The 15193-nt window shown below is 41.6% G+C and overlaps 1 protein-coding gene across 1 annotated transcript; it reads right to left on the bottom strand.

The window, feature by feature from the left end:
- Positions 1 to 1790: 1790 nt before the first annotated feature.
- Positions 1791 to 12703, bottom strand: LOC130253300 (A-kinase anchor protein 17B-like). Its single transcript, XM_056491789.1, has 4 exons — positions 12639 to 12703; positions 6361 to 6592; positions 4013 to 5522; positions 1791 to 3455 (listed from the first exon to the last, which is right to left on the bottom strand). Exons 2-4 carry the CDS (start codon positions 6448 to 6450, stop codon positions 3322 to 3324), a joined length of 1734 nt encoding a protein of 577 aa, XP_056347764.1. The 5' UTR covers positions 6451 to 6592; positions 12639 to 12703; the 3' UTR covers positions 1791 to 3321.
- Positions 12704 to 15193: the final 2490 nt, after the last annotated feature.

Raw genomic sequence — 15193 nt, 5'->3', positions numbered from 1 at the left:
GCTTCTTTTTCAGTCTGTTCATTACAACTTGTACCCTTCCTTCAATAGTGACTGGCAGCACTGACTGTGCAAAGAGAACCATGCCAGGCAGCTTATCAGGCTTTACATTAACCAGGTAGGACATGATGAACAATTAAATGCAGAGAATGTCACTAATCTCCCTCATCTGACATGTTGAACACCTGTCACAAAGATCTACTCTAGAACAAATCAAAATAGTTGAGTCACATCTTTTTTCAAGCCAGGAAAATCATACTGATAACTGCTTTGTAAAATTCAGATATTCTTTCACCTGGACTTCACCTGCCCTTATTTACTTCTATTAGCTCTTACTTCCTGCTGTTTCAGTTAAACAAAAAAAAAGTTCAGTATTGAATGCTTCAGTTGAAAATTGCATAAGGGGTTTTATGAAAGGTGAGGCATTTCTATGCATTGTCTGGAAAACCTGGATTAAGAAGAAAGGGCTTTATATTGTAATTGCTGTATTGTATTTCAAACAGATGGACTGATCTAATAATGGGCCTTGTGTATTTCTGCTTTAAAACCAGCCTGTAGGATTATGACTTCATCATTCAGTACAAGGTACAACCCACAGATCACGTATTTTCAGTAACAAAGCATTGTTCTCTTCATACCAGCTCTGTGAGGAGGCATTTTCACTAATTCTGTACAGAAAATTAGATCTGGTGGGAAGATCTGCAGTCTCAGGGCCCAAATTCATACATGTCAGAGTAAACAGTGTTTCCATAAAAAGCACCCAGCCTCTTAAAATAGCAGCTGGGCACAATAGCACACATCAGGTTCAAACTGAAATGTGTGAAATTGTGCCAGAAATGTTCTACATTTCCATTGCTGAACTATAAATGCTGCTTTTAATGCATCTTTTCATCTGATAAGTGTTTTAATTGCCAAATGTTCTGTAACTTTCATATGTGAGATGTGACATATAACAACTGAAATCCAATCTACAAAGCCATGCATTTTAAAAGTTTTAAAGCAAGCTGTTACATTTATCTTTAAAGAGATATTTATTAGGATTCATTATTTACTATTAATATTTATATATTATATTTATTATATTTATTTTACATTATTACTTATTAGCCTTCAGGATAATAAAATTATATTAATATATATTAATTATATATAAGTTCAGTGTATGAAAAGGTGAGCCTCATATCAGATGTATTGACAGGAAAAAGGAATTCTTCCTGTGAGCATAGTGAGGCTGTGGCAGAAGAAACTGGATGCCCCATCCCTGGAAGTGTTCATGACCAGGTTGGACACCGCTTGGAACAGGGGGAAGAGGCTTGGCATGGGGGTTGGAACAAGATGGTTTTTAAGGTCTTGATCCAAACCATTCTATGATTTTGTGAAAAGTAAAGTTGTTATTTAAGCACTTGAAATTAGGTTCTAAATAATGTCAAATAGGAAATGCAGAAATTCTCTTTTGGTATGAAGATTACAATGATGCCTTACATTTTAAAGTGCATTTTATTAACTAACTGTTTTACATGGAATGAGGACTTGGGAGATAAAGCAAATCCTCTATCAAACTTCAGTCAATACAGTGAATGCATGAAGCAATTACAGAAATGGAGTATTTATTTGTTATTGGTTATTGTGACAGCATGATAAAACACTGGAAATTTGCACCGAAGGAAATAATCTTTAGTTCCTTCTCCCCCAGATTAACAAAACGAAATACTTTCTCACCTGTCACCAAAAGGCCTGTGTCATGGGAAACAGGGACTCATGGACACAAAACTGTCTATAGATTGACAAAGGGGGAAGTTTTGTTACCTTTAATCTGCAAATATTGCATAGAGAAAAAACACCCTTGGTATGTCACATCAGTGCAACTGAAAACATTTTACACAGTCAACAAATACAATAGTCCATCTTCATTATAACTGTATAAAATATTAAAAAGGAGACTTAAGAGGGGCATAAATGTTCTCCAAAATAGTCAGAAAATATTTCTGTCAGGAAAATAACATCTTTTTAGATAAAAGTAATAGATTAAAAGTACTTTCAGAAGCAACCATTTGTCATTCATTACCCTGAAAAGGCACTCAACATATGAACATATGAACAGAAAGACTAATAAAACCTGGCTTAGAAGCCTGTAGGAATCAGCAGTATTGAAGACTGGGGGAAAACCTATCTACCACAAACAATTACAATTATTCTTTTTTATTACTATTTATTAGAGCAGAAGTTACAAACATGGGTAAGATCTTACGTAATGAAGGCAACATTTTCACATTAACTTCATCTACTGACATAATAAATAAAGCATAATAAAATGAAAGCTGCAATAATCAGTGTATTGAACTTCAAACTCTGTATCTTGCTAAGGGACTTTGTCCAAAAGCAATTGTGACTGTCTTCTAGATAAAGCCAGATGAATAAATATGGATATAACTCAAGCTCCTAGACTGAATTTTCACATTTTTATCTACATGCAGCACAACTCTGACAACATTTCACAATTCCTCTGAAAAGCATTTGTAAGCAAACTCATACTAAACAGCTACCTCACTTTATGTGCCTTCAAAATCTTGTGAACTGTCAACCTGCATTTACATGGGGACTGTCAGCAGGCTGACATGTAGTGCCCTTTCATTATCTAACACTCAGAGCTTTGCTTAGACAACCATTCCTGGAAGCACTACACTGAGCATAAGTTCAGTGAAATCCATCCTCCCAAAGGCCAGCGAGTTTTCAGAAATACCTCTAGAACCATCAGGGATTCTTCTAGTGTGGGTTTTACAGAAGATGGGACTTCTTTCACATTTGGAAATCTATTACTTCTCAAAATTGAGCATAAATGTTCTCCACACCTTCCAGTCCCATCATTATAACAATCTGGTAGAGGAGGCACTTCATATGCTTGCTCTAGGATTGACAATTAGGTTTTTTCCAATGACTTATCATTGGTAAATACTGTAATTTACATGATTCCCTGCACTCAACCAAAGTGTAATGCTCCAAGATCTCAGTGTGTGTCCTTTCAAGTTCTTTAGCCAATAGTCCATGAAAGTTTGTTCTGGCTCTGGGGAAAGTTTGGTCCTGTTATTCAAAAAAAGATTCTGCTTTTGTGACTCACTACACCAGTTAAATATTCTAACCAAAGGAATTATCTAAGCAAAAAAACCACAAAAAAACAAAAGAGAAAAAAAAACTAACAAAAAAAAACCCAAAAAAACCCCCATACCAACAGAAAACCAACCCAGTAGTTCATATACCATTTAATGATCAAAGGGCATTTTTCTCCCTCTTCTTTATAAAAACTTCAAGCTATAATACAGTAGCTCTTCAGCATCCTCTTCTGGGCTCTCCTCCACAGAAAGTATCTGAGAAGGGGTTTGTTTGAATTATCTCAAGAGGAAATAGAGGGCATCCTCTGACATCTGCATCCGTCTCTCTTCTCAACATTAATTTCCTCTCATCTGTTGTAGATAAGAAAAAGTTACTTGAAATTAGTTTGTCAGGCGAGCAGGGAAGGAAAGGGAGGTGGTTGCAAGGGTATCCACCAACCAACTGGAAGCACAGTAAATTGAAAAAAAGGCTGTAAGAACAGCCAGTGGCAATACTGTATGAATATCAGATGTATTTTAGCTATGTCAAAATTTACTCACCTGAGATAGTACTTCCCACACAGCTATGCCACACGTTGAACTGTCTGTTTTAGTTGTCTAAAGCATGTTGCTAGCATGTATGTTGTTAACAGAATAACCACCCATCTGCTAATGCCCAGGACAGATCCTGTGCCACCCAATTAAATGGGCAAATATTACTCTTGATCTGCAGCAGTGTGTTTCAGAGCTAAATTGAACAAACCCTTAATTGCAGAGAAGTTGCACTGTTTTTCTTTTTTTTTTTTTTTTTATGCTATTCTTACACCTTTTAAAACCAAAAAACATTCATCACTGTAAGAACTGTGGCAACCTCACCTGCCACACACCTGTCAAATTCAGTCCCCTTAGCTGTGGTGTCCCTCTCTCACCTCTCCTCTGGAGAGTCTCCTGAAGGGGCGAGCCATCATGAGGGGTAACATCTGCTGCTGCCATAGAGGTGTGATGTGTCTTGAATTTCACTTTTTTGTGCAACATTTTCTTACATTTTCTCTGTATCTTTCTGAGCGACTCCAGCTGCGTGCAACTGTCCGTCTCTGAAAAGCCACATTCATCAGGTAAAAGATTAGAAGAAAGCTTTTTTCGCTTTTTCTTCATTTTATGAGCATTTTTCTCCTTTTCCCTGGATTGTCTCTCACTTTTCTTTCCTTCATATCTTAATTTACTACTAGACCTCTTGCATGACTTTTTAAGTTTATGTTCACACTGCCTTGCCAAGCCCTCATGGACAGAATTAGAACAGGAGTTACATTGGCTGATTTCCTTCTCTTGACTTTCCAGAGCTACATTTTTATGGTAAACCAGTAATTTTCCTTCCCCAGCTCTTGAAGGCAAGCACCCTTTATTACAACTGCTGTAAATTTCTTCATACCTTCTTTCTGCTCTCTTCACTGAGCCACCACATGCCTCTCTAAAGTACTCAGAATCACTGATCTCTTCCAACAAATCCTTTAATCTGCAAGCAGATCTACATGTTCCATATGGTACAGTGCCTTCATCTCTACCATCTTCTTGTTTGAATTCCTTATTATGAGTAAGAGTAGGGCACTCCAAAGAATGATTCAGTCCAGCATGTGGTAAGTTATCAACAGGGAGTGAGTCATTCCTCTGCACCTGCAGCTTTTTTGCAAGTTTGCCCCCATGGACCTTGCTTTCTAACACTTTATCTGTAGACTCAAGTTCCCCAAGAGTGATCACCAGCCTATAATTACTATGACTACTACAATTTCTGTTGTGGAGGTGTTGTACAGGACTCACTTCTCTGAAGTGCTGATTATGTTTGTTACTCAAGCTGATGTCAAACCCACTACCATCATCAGACACCACTCGCTTCCACCGGGACTTGTTTGCAGTAGTTTTTGGCTCTAAGCAAACACGTGCATAGTGTGGTGTCTGATAGTAGTTTAGTAAATAATGGATGAATTCATCAGTCTCATAAACCTTTTGCTTTTTGCAATCATCTTCCTCAGACACTGTCTGGATGTGAACTACATCCAGTGCTGGGTGGTGCCTTCCACGGAGAGGTTCGATGACCCTGCCGTCCTGGGTCACCGTGATCAGCAAAGGCACACGGCCCTTGGCGGAGGAGCTGCACACATCTCTGCCAGGCAGTCCATCAGAGCTCAGGGCTGGAGAGGGATCATTTAAAATTGTCCTGACTATGTGACAAGTAGGTGCATGGAAGGTACTCACATCTCCTTCCTCACAACATAAACCACTACCTGTTTGGGTTAACGGGCACTTAAACTCCTTACGTTTCAGCTCTTTGTGCGTACGATAAAGGGAGTTAATCAGCTCCTGCTGTATGTCTTTAAATGCTGTTTCAGAAAATGAATCGTCCTTCTTTACACCCAGTGAAGGATCCACTTTTTGACTTGCCAACTGCGAAACCAAGAAAATAGAAATTAATTGAACGCATCACATTCATAATTAAGAAGTCCAATGCCAGATGTAATGGGGCCCTAAAATTCGAGCTGAATAGTGAGGATAGCCTCTGACTTCAACCCATAGTACATTACAGTCCTTTAGAAATCTTTTACATTAAGGATTGGGAAAAACACACACTTGTTAAAAGCTGCAAGGAAAATTTTCTCTGAAATAGTGGACACAAAGCCATATTAGAAATTAAACCCGTTTTCATTTGAAATCTCTTTTGCCCAAAGCACTAAACTAAACCTGCAAACATTAATCTGTGTGCAAAACTCTCAAATTTTTATCACTTCTCTGCTGACTTTCTCAAGACATTATCTGAATCAAATTGAAATAAGCCTGGTAATGAGTGCTGGCCAAGAAAAAAGAAGAGGCTATTAGAAACACAATTGGTGTAATTTATTCAATTTAATTCAGTCACTTGTAGACCTGAGACCAAAACAAGCAGAGAGAGCATCACTTATGTCCCCACTCCAAAATTCCTTGCTTGCAACACTGGATCACGTCTAATGGAGCTAATACAGCCTTTCCAGCCCTATTTTTTACTGAGTAAAGACAAGGTCTTGAAAAAGCAACAAAGGCAGAGTTTCTGGGTAAAAATGCAGTTTATTTGGACTGACGGCAAGACTGAGAGCAGATTGTCACAAGACATGGGTCTCAGGCTTTCTCAGTGTTTAATCAGCCCCAAAACAGTCTTCTGAATAGCATCAATATATCATACATCTAGTGAATTATTCAAGCTCTAATAAATACCCTTAAAAATTTAAAATATGTTTTAAAATAGTCTTACTTTCACACGATTTAACAGCACTGTAAGCAGTCTGACAGATTCCACTCTTCTCTGAGCTAGCAGGGATTTCCTTTCTTCCCATTCAGGCATATTCTCTGGCCACTGCTGATCTTCAGTCGGTACCTTCTGCTGCTTTGGGGGATGTTCCTCATCTCCATCTATCTGCCTCTCTTCTCTCGAGCTTAGCTTTCCTTTTTCTCTCTCGAACTTCTTTTCATCACCACGTCTTTTTCTAGGCAATTATCAATATGGGACAATTTAGATGACACTTGTTTTACATTTTGTGTCCTAGAGAATTGGATGTAAGTCTTTGAACTGCTAATAATAAGCAAACAGTCATCAAGAATCACATGTGACTAACAAGGAATCTCGTTTGCTTAAATAACATGTTTAAAAAAACATAAATTGCATACACCCAACTGATCCCCACGGTTAAAAAGTTGTCTCTTCAAACAGTTTGTATTTTTGGGTTTTCTTTATAAGCACTGCCAAGACAACAGCATCACATGATTGTTTGTCCCCAAGGACACAGCTAGAGACTAATCATCTGGATCTAATTCTTAAATTAACAAATCTCCCCTACAGATTAGCATGAGGGTCTCATTTAGGAGGTATTACAAGAGTAATTCAGGGGATATCACTGACCAAGGGTTATCCAGAGCCAAGGCCTTTTCTGCTCCTCACCCACCCCACCAGTGAGGAGGTTGGGGGTGAACAAGGAAATGGGAGGAGACACAGCCAGGACAGCTGATCCCAGCTGACCCAAAGAATATCCCAGACCATATGGCCTCATGCTCAGCAATAAAGCTAGAGAAGAAGGAGAAAGGGGGGGGGCATTTGGAGTGACGGTGTTTGTCTTCCCATGTCCGTGTTATGTGGGACGGAGCCCTGCTGTCCTGGGGATGTTGAGCACCTGCCTGTCCTGGGGAAGCGAGGAATTAATTCCTTGTTTTGCTTTCCTTGTGTACATGGCCTTTGCTTTACCTATGAAACTGTCTTGATCTCAGCCCTCGAGCTTTCTCACTTTTACCTTTGTGATTCTCCTCCCATCCCACTGGGGTGAGGGGGAGGGAGTGAGCAGCTGTTGTAGAACTTAATTACCAGCTGGGGTTAAACCACAACAGTCTATCCACCACTTTTTGGGAACTGTCCTGTAGAAAGTAGCTCTACCAAACAATCAACCTGACACATCACAAAAACCCCCAGAAAATTCAAGGAAGTGTTCACACAAACGAGTGTTTAAAAATAGTTTTTAAAGAAGTATTTGAATAAGGAAGAATTAGCAATGGAAGCATAGCAGTGCTTTTAGAGACCTAGCATTAGATTCACTATGCTCTACAATCTAAGTGTCTGTTTTTTTTCAAGAAGGTGCATAACATGATTGATAACCAGTGACAGTTTAGGATGCCATCCAAACACATTATCTAAAGAATTAAAGAATTAAAATTTCAATTACTACTATTACTCATATATAAATTTAAGAACGCTGCACTAAAGATATATAAAAAACAACATGCAAAAATGGGTAAAGACAGAAAAAAAAGTCATTTTATAGCTCTGGACTTCCAAGTCAACTGAGAGGCACTGAGAAATGTACATCACATTAATTTTATTTCAGGGCATAAGGACATTGATTTAAGATGTTGCAGCATGGAGCAATACAAAAAGCCAACATGCAGAATCTTAAGGAATCAATCCTCAGACCAATCTGAGGGCAAGAGATCTCTGATTTCACTGTAGGCCTGCAGAATCATATAATAATCCAACCCTGAAACGGACCTCAGCATATCTACAGTCCAACCTTTCTCATAATCCTGACCCCTGCATCTGGTGCCTTACATGCAGAATTATCATTATGGTTTTCTTTCCAATATATAAACTAACAACTGCATAGTATTATTTCAATTTCTCCAACTACTGTTTCCTCAAAGCCTGGATTTTTGAATAGCCACTCTTCCTTGGTATTTTATTTGGTATGAGGAAGTGTAACAAATCTCGAGAAAATGGGACATTCTCTAAAAATATACTCTCACCTTTCAACCCCCTCTCTTTTTTTCACCCTTTTTCGAACACACTCGTGTTCTTGCAGCTTTAGTCTTTCCAGGCTTCTCTGTCTTATGGCTCCTTCACTAAAAATGTCTGGTTGTGTCAAAAGCTACCTGTCACAGAAGCAGAATCAGACTTAGCAGCCCAGTTGTCTGGGTACTTATACAAACACAGACAACCTGCTGAGCAAATGAGAGACCCCAGGAGACTACCAAAATACGACTACACTCATGAGAATGTCTCTCTCTACCCTGACATACCAGAACTTCAAAAGTTCATACTGGGTTGTCAATCAATTACAAACATCCCTCTCCCAAATGTCTCCTCCTGCTGTGACATCAAGGGTTCACAATCTGACAACATACCTTTGACCAAACCTGTTCCTGGTAGGCCCTTCTGGGGACTCAAAGTTCAGCATGCTCAGCACAGCATTCCTAGTTGCAGGAGTCATGCAGTTCTGCCAAAACTAGAGTTCACTGACTCTTAGAGCAACATCTCTTGAATCAAATGCTTATTTGCTTGCTTAAAAATTGATGGATTCTGTTGATAAGTTCTGCATTTCATGAGCTTCAAGTGCCCAGATGCGAGCACATTAAAAGAAAACACTCAAGCAAGTTGCATCAAGGTCTATCTATGCAGAAAAAATAAGTAATACGAAGTATTTCCAGCACAGAGGGATATTTCAGGGTCACAGTTTAGAAATTATCAGCTGGGAGAAAAAAATTAAACACTTCCCTAATTCGGGCACTCCCTAACAAGAGCTCTTGGAGGTAAACCAACAGACTGCTGAAATCAAGCTTAGAGATTGCACATTTTCTTTTATAGCGCCACACTATTCATAACACTTCAGAGGATTCATCTCTAAACATACTTAAACAAACGGGTACAGAGAATAGGTACCACTCTCTAGCCAAGAATCACTGGCCAGCTGCTACACCTACTTCATATTTAACCATAAGAGACTATATCTTTCAGAGTTTCATCAGTTCCTGAGATCATCCCCCAGTTTCAGTGCCAACTACACTGAAAATATTGACAACCTCTAGCTTACCAGAGAAATTTTTCAGGAAATCAAAACAGTATAATGCTGGGTTTTGATTAAAGGACTTACATTCAGATACCTGAATTCCATATATCAGTATAACTACATCTAGTACAAATAGAATAGTCATACAAGGTTTTCTTGCCCCTCACATACTTAACTGTCCACAAAGTTTACAAAGAGGCTTCCACTGGTTATCAAGGCCTAAATTCAAGGAAAAAGAAACAGAAGTTGGCAAGCCACCACCTGTGCCAGTTTCTTAGACAAAGTCTCAGCACCTAGTTTCAAGTAAAGCTTAGTGTATTTTAAAGCTGTTCATATGCTGTATTTTTCTTTATTTTATAGAAACCATTTTAACATATATACAGACTAATTCAAATGGAGAAAAAAAAAAATACATATACAAAGAGAACTGCAAGAGTGTCACATAAAAGCTTCCACTGAAGAAACATGGAAAAAATGTTTGTAAGATGGTTTTCATCTTTTTCATACTGTTATTACTTGAAAAATGCCTGTTTGCTTTTAACATGGGAATGTACAAGGGAAGAAAACTGATAGAAGAGAGTGACTACACTTTATTGAGAATGCTGAAGAAAAACACCCACATATGTACTGGAGAAAAAGCTAGTGCAATTAACATTAACATAAAATAACCAGGAATCTCTGGAAGCAGCAGCTACAGTACAGACTGCAGCACTGAATCGCTCCCCTTAGGGAACTGCTGCCAAACACACTCGGAATTAACTGCAACTTCGTCAGGCAAAGCTGAATCTCTTAGGATTAATCTATTCACACAACTGTGTATGTATACAGACACACCTTCAGTGTCTCATATAAGCAAAGCAGATGCACAGAGTATTTTCTACAAAACTGAAGCAGTGAATAATCTCTAGTGTCCTTTCTGCCCCACTGTGCATTAAGATAAAGAGCTTCCTAAAGCTTTCCACCAAGTAAGTGCCAACTTCTGCCACTCCACTAAGATTTGTGGTGCAGCAGGTTAAAACATGCAGGACACTGTTGTTACAACCTGTAAAGATATGATGTCAACCTTGCACACCACCTGGTGTACACAAAGTCTTGTTCTGTTTTGCAAGTACATCTTCTATTAAACCAACTGATGTATTATCCTGCCCTTGCAAATCTTCTTTCACTTCTTCTTACACCATCATGGCTGCAACTATCTTTCTACTACTGTAATAAATCACCTAAAAGCCCTAAACTCTCTTTATAGAACTGAGTAGCTATAGTGGTTTGCTAGTGCACACCATTGCTCTTGCTCTTCCCCATTTGTGTTCGTAGCCAGGAGCTTCTAAAGCATCAGAAATTTATTTCTCACTACATAACCATGTACAAAGCACAGAATTATTAATGGCTGATCCACTAAATTGCTGCTCAGCAGCATGGCCTTTTGGAATCAACCCTGACATATTAATAAGCCACTACCTTAATTGTAGCAACTCACAAATCACAAGGAATTTGATGTTCAACCCCTTTATCAAATTATTATTTCCTTTTGACCACTCTGCCGCGGTAAAAACATTTGGAACACATCTGTCCTTGCACTAGGATTTACAACAACTACAGGCTGAACTGTCTTTATCTTACAACACCCTAAATTGTGTCACCTAAATTCATACTTTAAAACAAACTTACACTTTAGGGAAAAATTAACAACCTGCCAATATCTAACCTGAAACACTCACATAGTCTTTACGAGCAACATGCAAGTAGTGGGAATAACTGTTCCAAGGGTACCTCTCACATTTGCTCACTGTACTGCTAGCTCAAACAGCTCTTACCATCCCCAGTTTCCCAGCTGGTCACTCATGCCAGGCCCTGGGCCACTACAACAGTTTCAGAGACCATACCATCAACCAGGTCAGGAAAGAGGGTTATCTTGAAGAGAAAAAACTAATCATATTTGCTAGGTTACTTTTCGGACATTTGGTTTCCCTGCTCTCAGGGACAGTGTAGCCCCTGACCAGTCCCACCAGCAGAGGTGAAGGCAAGGTGAAGGCTCGAGGCAGAGGAAATATTTTTATTCTGCAGAGGTGGGTATGCAGGAGCACTACAAGATAATACAATGTGGCAACTGTATGTATTGATTCACAGCAGCAGAGTTTATCATGCAGGGGAAAAAGCTGGGGTTGTTTAGTCTGGAGAAAAAGAGGCTTAGAGGGACCTTATGGCTCCCTACAATCACTTGAGAGGAGGCTGGATCCAGGTGGGGTCGGTCACCTCTCTCAAGTAATATGAGAGGAAATGGCCTCAAATTACACCAGAAGTTTAGACTGGATATTAGGTAAAACTTCACTGAAATGGTGATCAGGTATTGGAAGAGGCTGGAAACACAATCCCTGGAAGCCTTTAAATGGTTTGTGGATATAGCACTTGGAGACATTGTTTAGCGGTAAACATGGTAAATGTTACTGGTTAGACTCTGATCTTAAAAGGGCTTTTCCAACCCCAGTGATTCTATAACAAGCACTTACCAGAAAGTCACTTCGAGGAGTTTAAAGAGTTTTAAACTGATTTTTAACAAATGAGTTTATCCAGCCTGCTCTATGGAAAATTAACTGAAAAGGAGTGATGATCAGAAGTGCCGCTGCTCTCACGAATACTGCCATAAAGGAGCGTTTTGAAGCGAACACTCCCAGCACCGCTGTGCTCCACGCTGTCTGAGGTGAGGATAAAACAAGCCGCCAGCCCCAGTCCAATGGACGGAGCCTCTGAAGGCCGCGGTCCCCCTTGCAGCACCGCAAGCCGGGTGCCGGCAGCGCGGGCCGAGGGCAGCGCCCGGCCCTCGGCGGGAGCCGCGACCCGCGGGGCCCCGCTCGCCCGGCCCGGCTGCGAGCCCCGGGCAAGTGCGCACCCAGCTCGGGCTGCCGAGCGCCACAGCAGCCGGGCCGGGAACGCCGCGCCGGGAACCCGCGGGCCCAGGCCCGCCGCGCCCTCCGCACGGGCCGGGCTCCCCTGGCCCAGCCCGCCGCCCGCCCGGGGCCGCAGCACAGGGAGGCTCGACCCGCCCGTGCCGGCAGGCCTGCGGGCTCCGCGGAGCCGCGGGGAACCGCCCCAGCAGCCGCCGCAACTTTCCCTGGCGGAGCAGGCGCCGCCGCCCGGCCCACCCCGGCCCGGAGCGCCCTCCGCCGGCAGCGCCCCACGCCCGCTCCCCAGGGCCGGCCGCTCTTACCCTCCGGCCGCCGCTGCACCGCCGGCCCCTCGGCCGCCGCCCCGGGGCGGAGCGCGGCAGCGCCCACGGGCCCGCCCCCGGGGCGCGGCTCCCCCGCTCCGGCCGCCCCGCCCGCCCCCGGGGCGCGGCCGCCTGCCCACGGCGCCGTGCGGGCCGTGCGGACTCCGCGGGTGTCCTTGAGGAGCGATTCACGCAGCGAGTCCCAGGAGGTGCCGGTGGCTGCTCTTTCTGCCCGGCCCTTCGCCCCTGACCTGCAGGGCCGGCCCCGGCTGCAGCCGCCCCTGCCGGCATCTTCGGCCTGTGGGCATCCTGTGTGTGCGCCTTGTATTAAAAATAAGCCTAAGAGAAAAAGTTACTCCTCGGCAGCTGCCTCGCTCAGGCAGAGCAAAGGCTTGGTTGCGATGCAATACCGTGTTTTCCTTTGTCCTTAGCACAGGGTTTATGTCATCCCTTCCCTGGTTCAGTGCTGGCTTGGAGGTGTTTTCCCGGTGGGAAGGCGCTGTCTGTGGTACGGCTGTCGGCTCCCAATGGTGCAGCTGATGGTACCGTCCCCACTTCTTTGGTTGTTCTGAATTTAGCATCCCCGAGGGCATTCAAGGTAGGACAGCAGGATAGCCATTTTGTCAAATACTCCCTCAGATTACAGTTTGTTTGTTTTTGTCTCTTGCAGTATTCTAAATGCAATTGTACAACGTTATCTATGTTATATATATACACACCTTGTTAAAAACAGACACTTCTCCTGGATCAATACAGTTGTGACTAGGCTGGGTGATACACTTGGGATACACACAGGGCTAGGGGCTGCAGGCAGAGGGGATGTATCAACCAGTTCTACTCTGCAATGTTCTAATTGCTATGTATGTAGTTCCAACCTGAGACCAATGGTTGCACATATATTTACTGTAGGAGTGCATTTCTGTTACGATTTTGTGTGCTTAAAAGCATGCCTGCGTTTTCTCACTATACAAGTTGGTAAGACAAAGATACTGTGTTTACCTATGAATGTTTTTCTGGTCTGGTTGCCTTCTCCACAGTTGTTGCTTCTTGTATTAGGAAGGTTTCCTAGGAGTTATTATATGCTGACATTTGTTTGAGTTTTTTTTATCTTAAAAGATAAAAATGTGTTTTGATTATACAAATTTCCAATATATTCTCTCTAAGTTATGTGATTTTTTTTCCTTCTACATAATTTTTCAAAACCCATATAGTCACTATCATTTGAGATCAGTTTGCAGCAGCAGAGTCATTATAATCCCCTTCTGCTTTTCCAATCCAGCAACAAATAGAGAAACTTCAATGTTTTAGCTCTTGAATAAAAGCTTTAATGTAGCCATACAAAGCTATTTCTTTCAAGATCTGAGAGTGTGTCCACTGGATGCAGAAAACCAGTTCCTTGCCTGTATAATTAAGCAAATTATGTGTCAATACAATCTGGTTTATATTCTGTATTTCAAGGAGCAAGCCACTGTAAAGTGTAGTCTTTTGCCTTTGTGGGATATCCTGCCTGCTGGGATCGAGCACAGACCTGGAGCAGTATCGAGGGTTCCTTTGGGAAAGGAGTCTGGGAATGCACAGGGTGACATCACAACCAAATGAGTTTGCTTTAAAGCCTGGCAGCCAGGGCACATAGACAAACTTCTCTGGAAGCTTCAGGATTAGGCTAGGGAGGAAGACCATTGGAAGAAACTCTGAACATGAAACTTGTTTAAATACATAAAAGGAATACTCTTGGCTATGTTTCTGCTTGTGGCTTGGTAATGTCATTCCAGGAATTACGTCTGGATGTTGCATACTGCTTAAGTAATTTAAAAGCTAGGACAGCTTTCCTGATTGAGAATATAGGTATAGGTCCACTACCACTAGGTTGTACAGTCTGTAGAAAAACCCAAACCTCAGAGATGTATTTAATTTTGAAATAAAAAACTGAAACTGTTCCAAGGGACAGTAGGAAAACTCACATAATTTTCTTTTGTGAATAACAATTATACAACTTTGCTTATTGCCATTTGCTGTCATTGCAGGTTTGACTCAGGAAACTAAGTCATGCATAGCTGAAATATCCTTTCTTTAGATACTGATGTGATCAGTTATTGAATGAGAGGCAGCTCACCTACACAACCACTTTCTAGCGAGGAGCAAGTGAATAATGGGTTGAAAGCTGCCATCCCCTAGCTGTACAGAAAACTTGTTAAGCTTGCATGTCTCTAAGGTAATATTAGAAAGTACCTGGTGGTGTTTTCTTTTTTCAATGTGTGTAACTTTCCTGTTCAGACTTTCTAATCATTCTATATGGTGATAGGTTTAATCTAGAAGAAGGTTACTTCAGAAATACTTTGTATGTAAGTGGGTGATTTTGCTTAGGGGAAGGGGAAGGGGAAGGGGAAAGGGGCACCTGCTTCCCATGGGCACAGACACTTTCCACTAAATCAGGTTGCTCGAAGCTCTATCCAACCTGACCTTGAACATCTCCAATTTAAATGTATGACTGATTTTATTTTGGCAGGTCCCTTTACAAAGGAGATAAAATAACAGACTCTCACCAACCACCACCT

The sequence above is a fragment of the Oenanthe melanoleuca genome, chromosome 4A, assembly GCF_029582105.1.
Source record: "Oenanthe melanoleuca isolate GR-GAL-2019-014 chromosome 4A, OMel1.0, whole genome shotgun sequence".
Classification (NCBI taxonomy): Eukaryota; Metazoa; Chordata; class Aves; order Passeriformes; family Muscicapidae; genus Oenanthe; species Oenanthe melanoleuca.
The sequence above is the reverse complement of the archived record's forward strand: the minus strand, read 5'-3'. Positions and strand labels throughout refer to the sequence as shown.

Coding starts and splice junctions, on each gene's coding strand:
- LOC130253300 (XM_056491789.1), bottom strand. CDS start 6,450: ATGCCTGAATGGGAAGAAAGGAAATCCCTGCTAGCTCAGAGAAGAGTG. Junction 5,523..6,360: donor TGCTGTTAAATCGTGTGAAA/GTAAGACTATTT, acceptor TTGGTTTCGCAG/TTGGCAAGTCAAAAAGTGGA. Junction 3,456..4,012: donor GGAGACTCTCCAGAGGAGAG/GTGAGAGAGGGA, acceptor TATCTACAACAG/ATGAGAGGAAATTAATGTTG.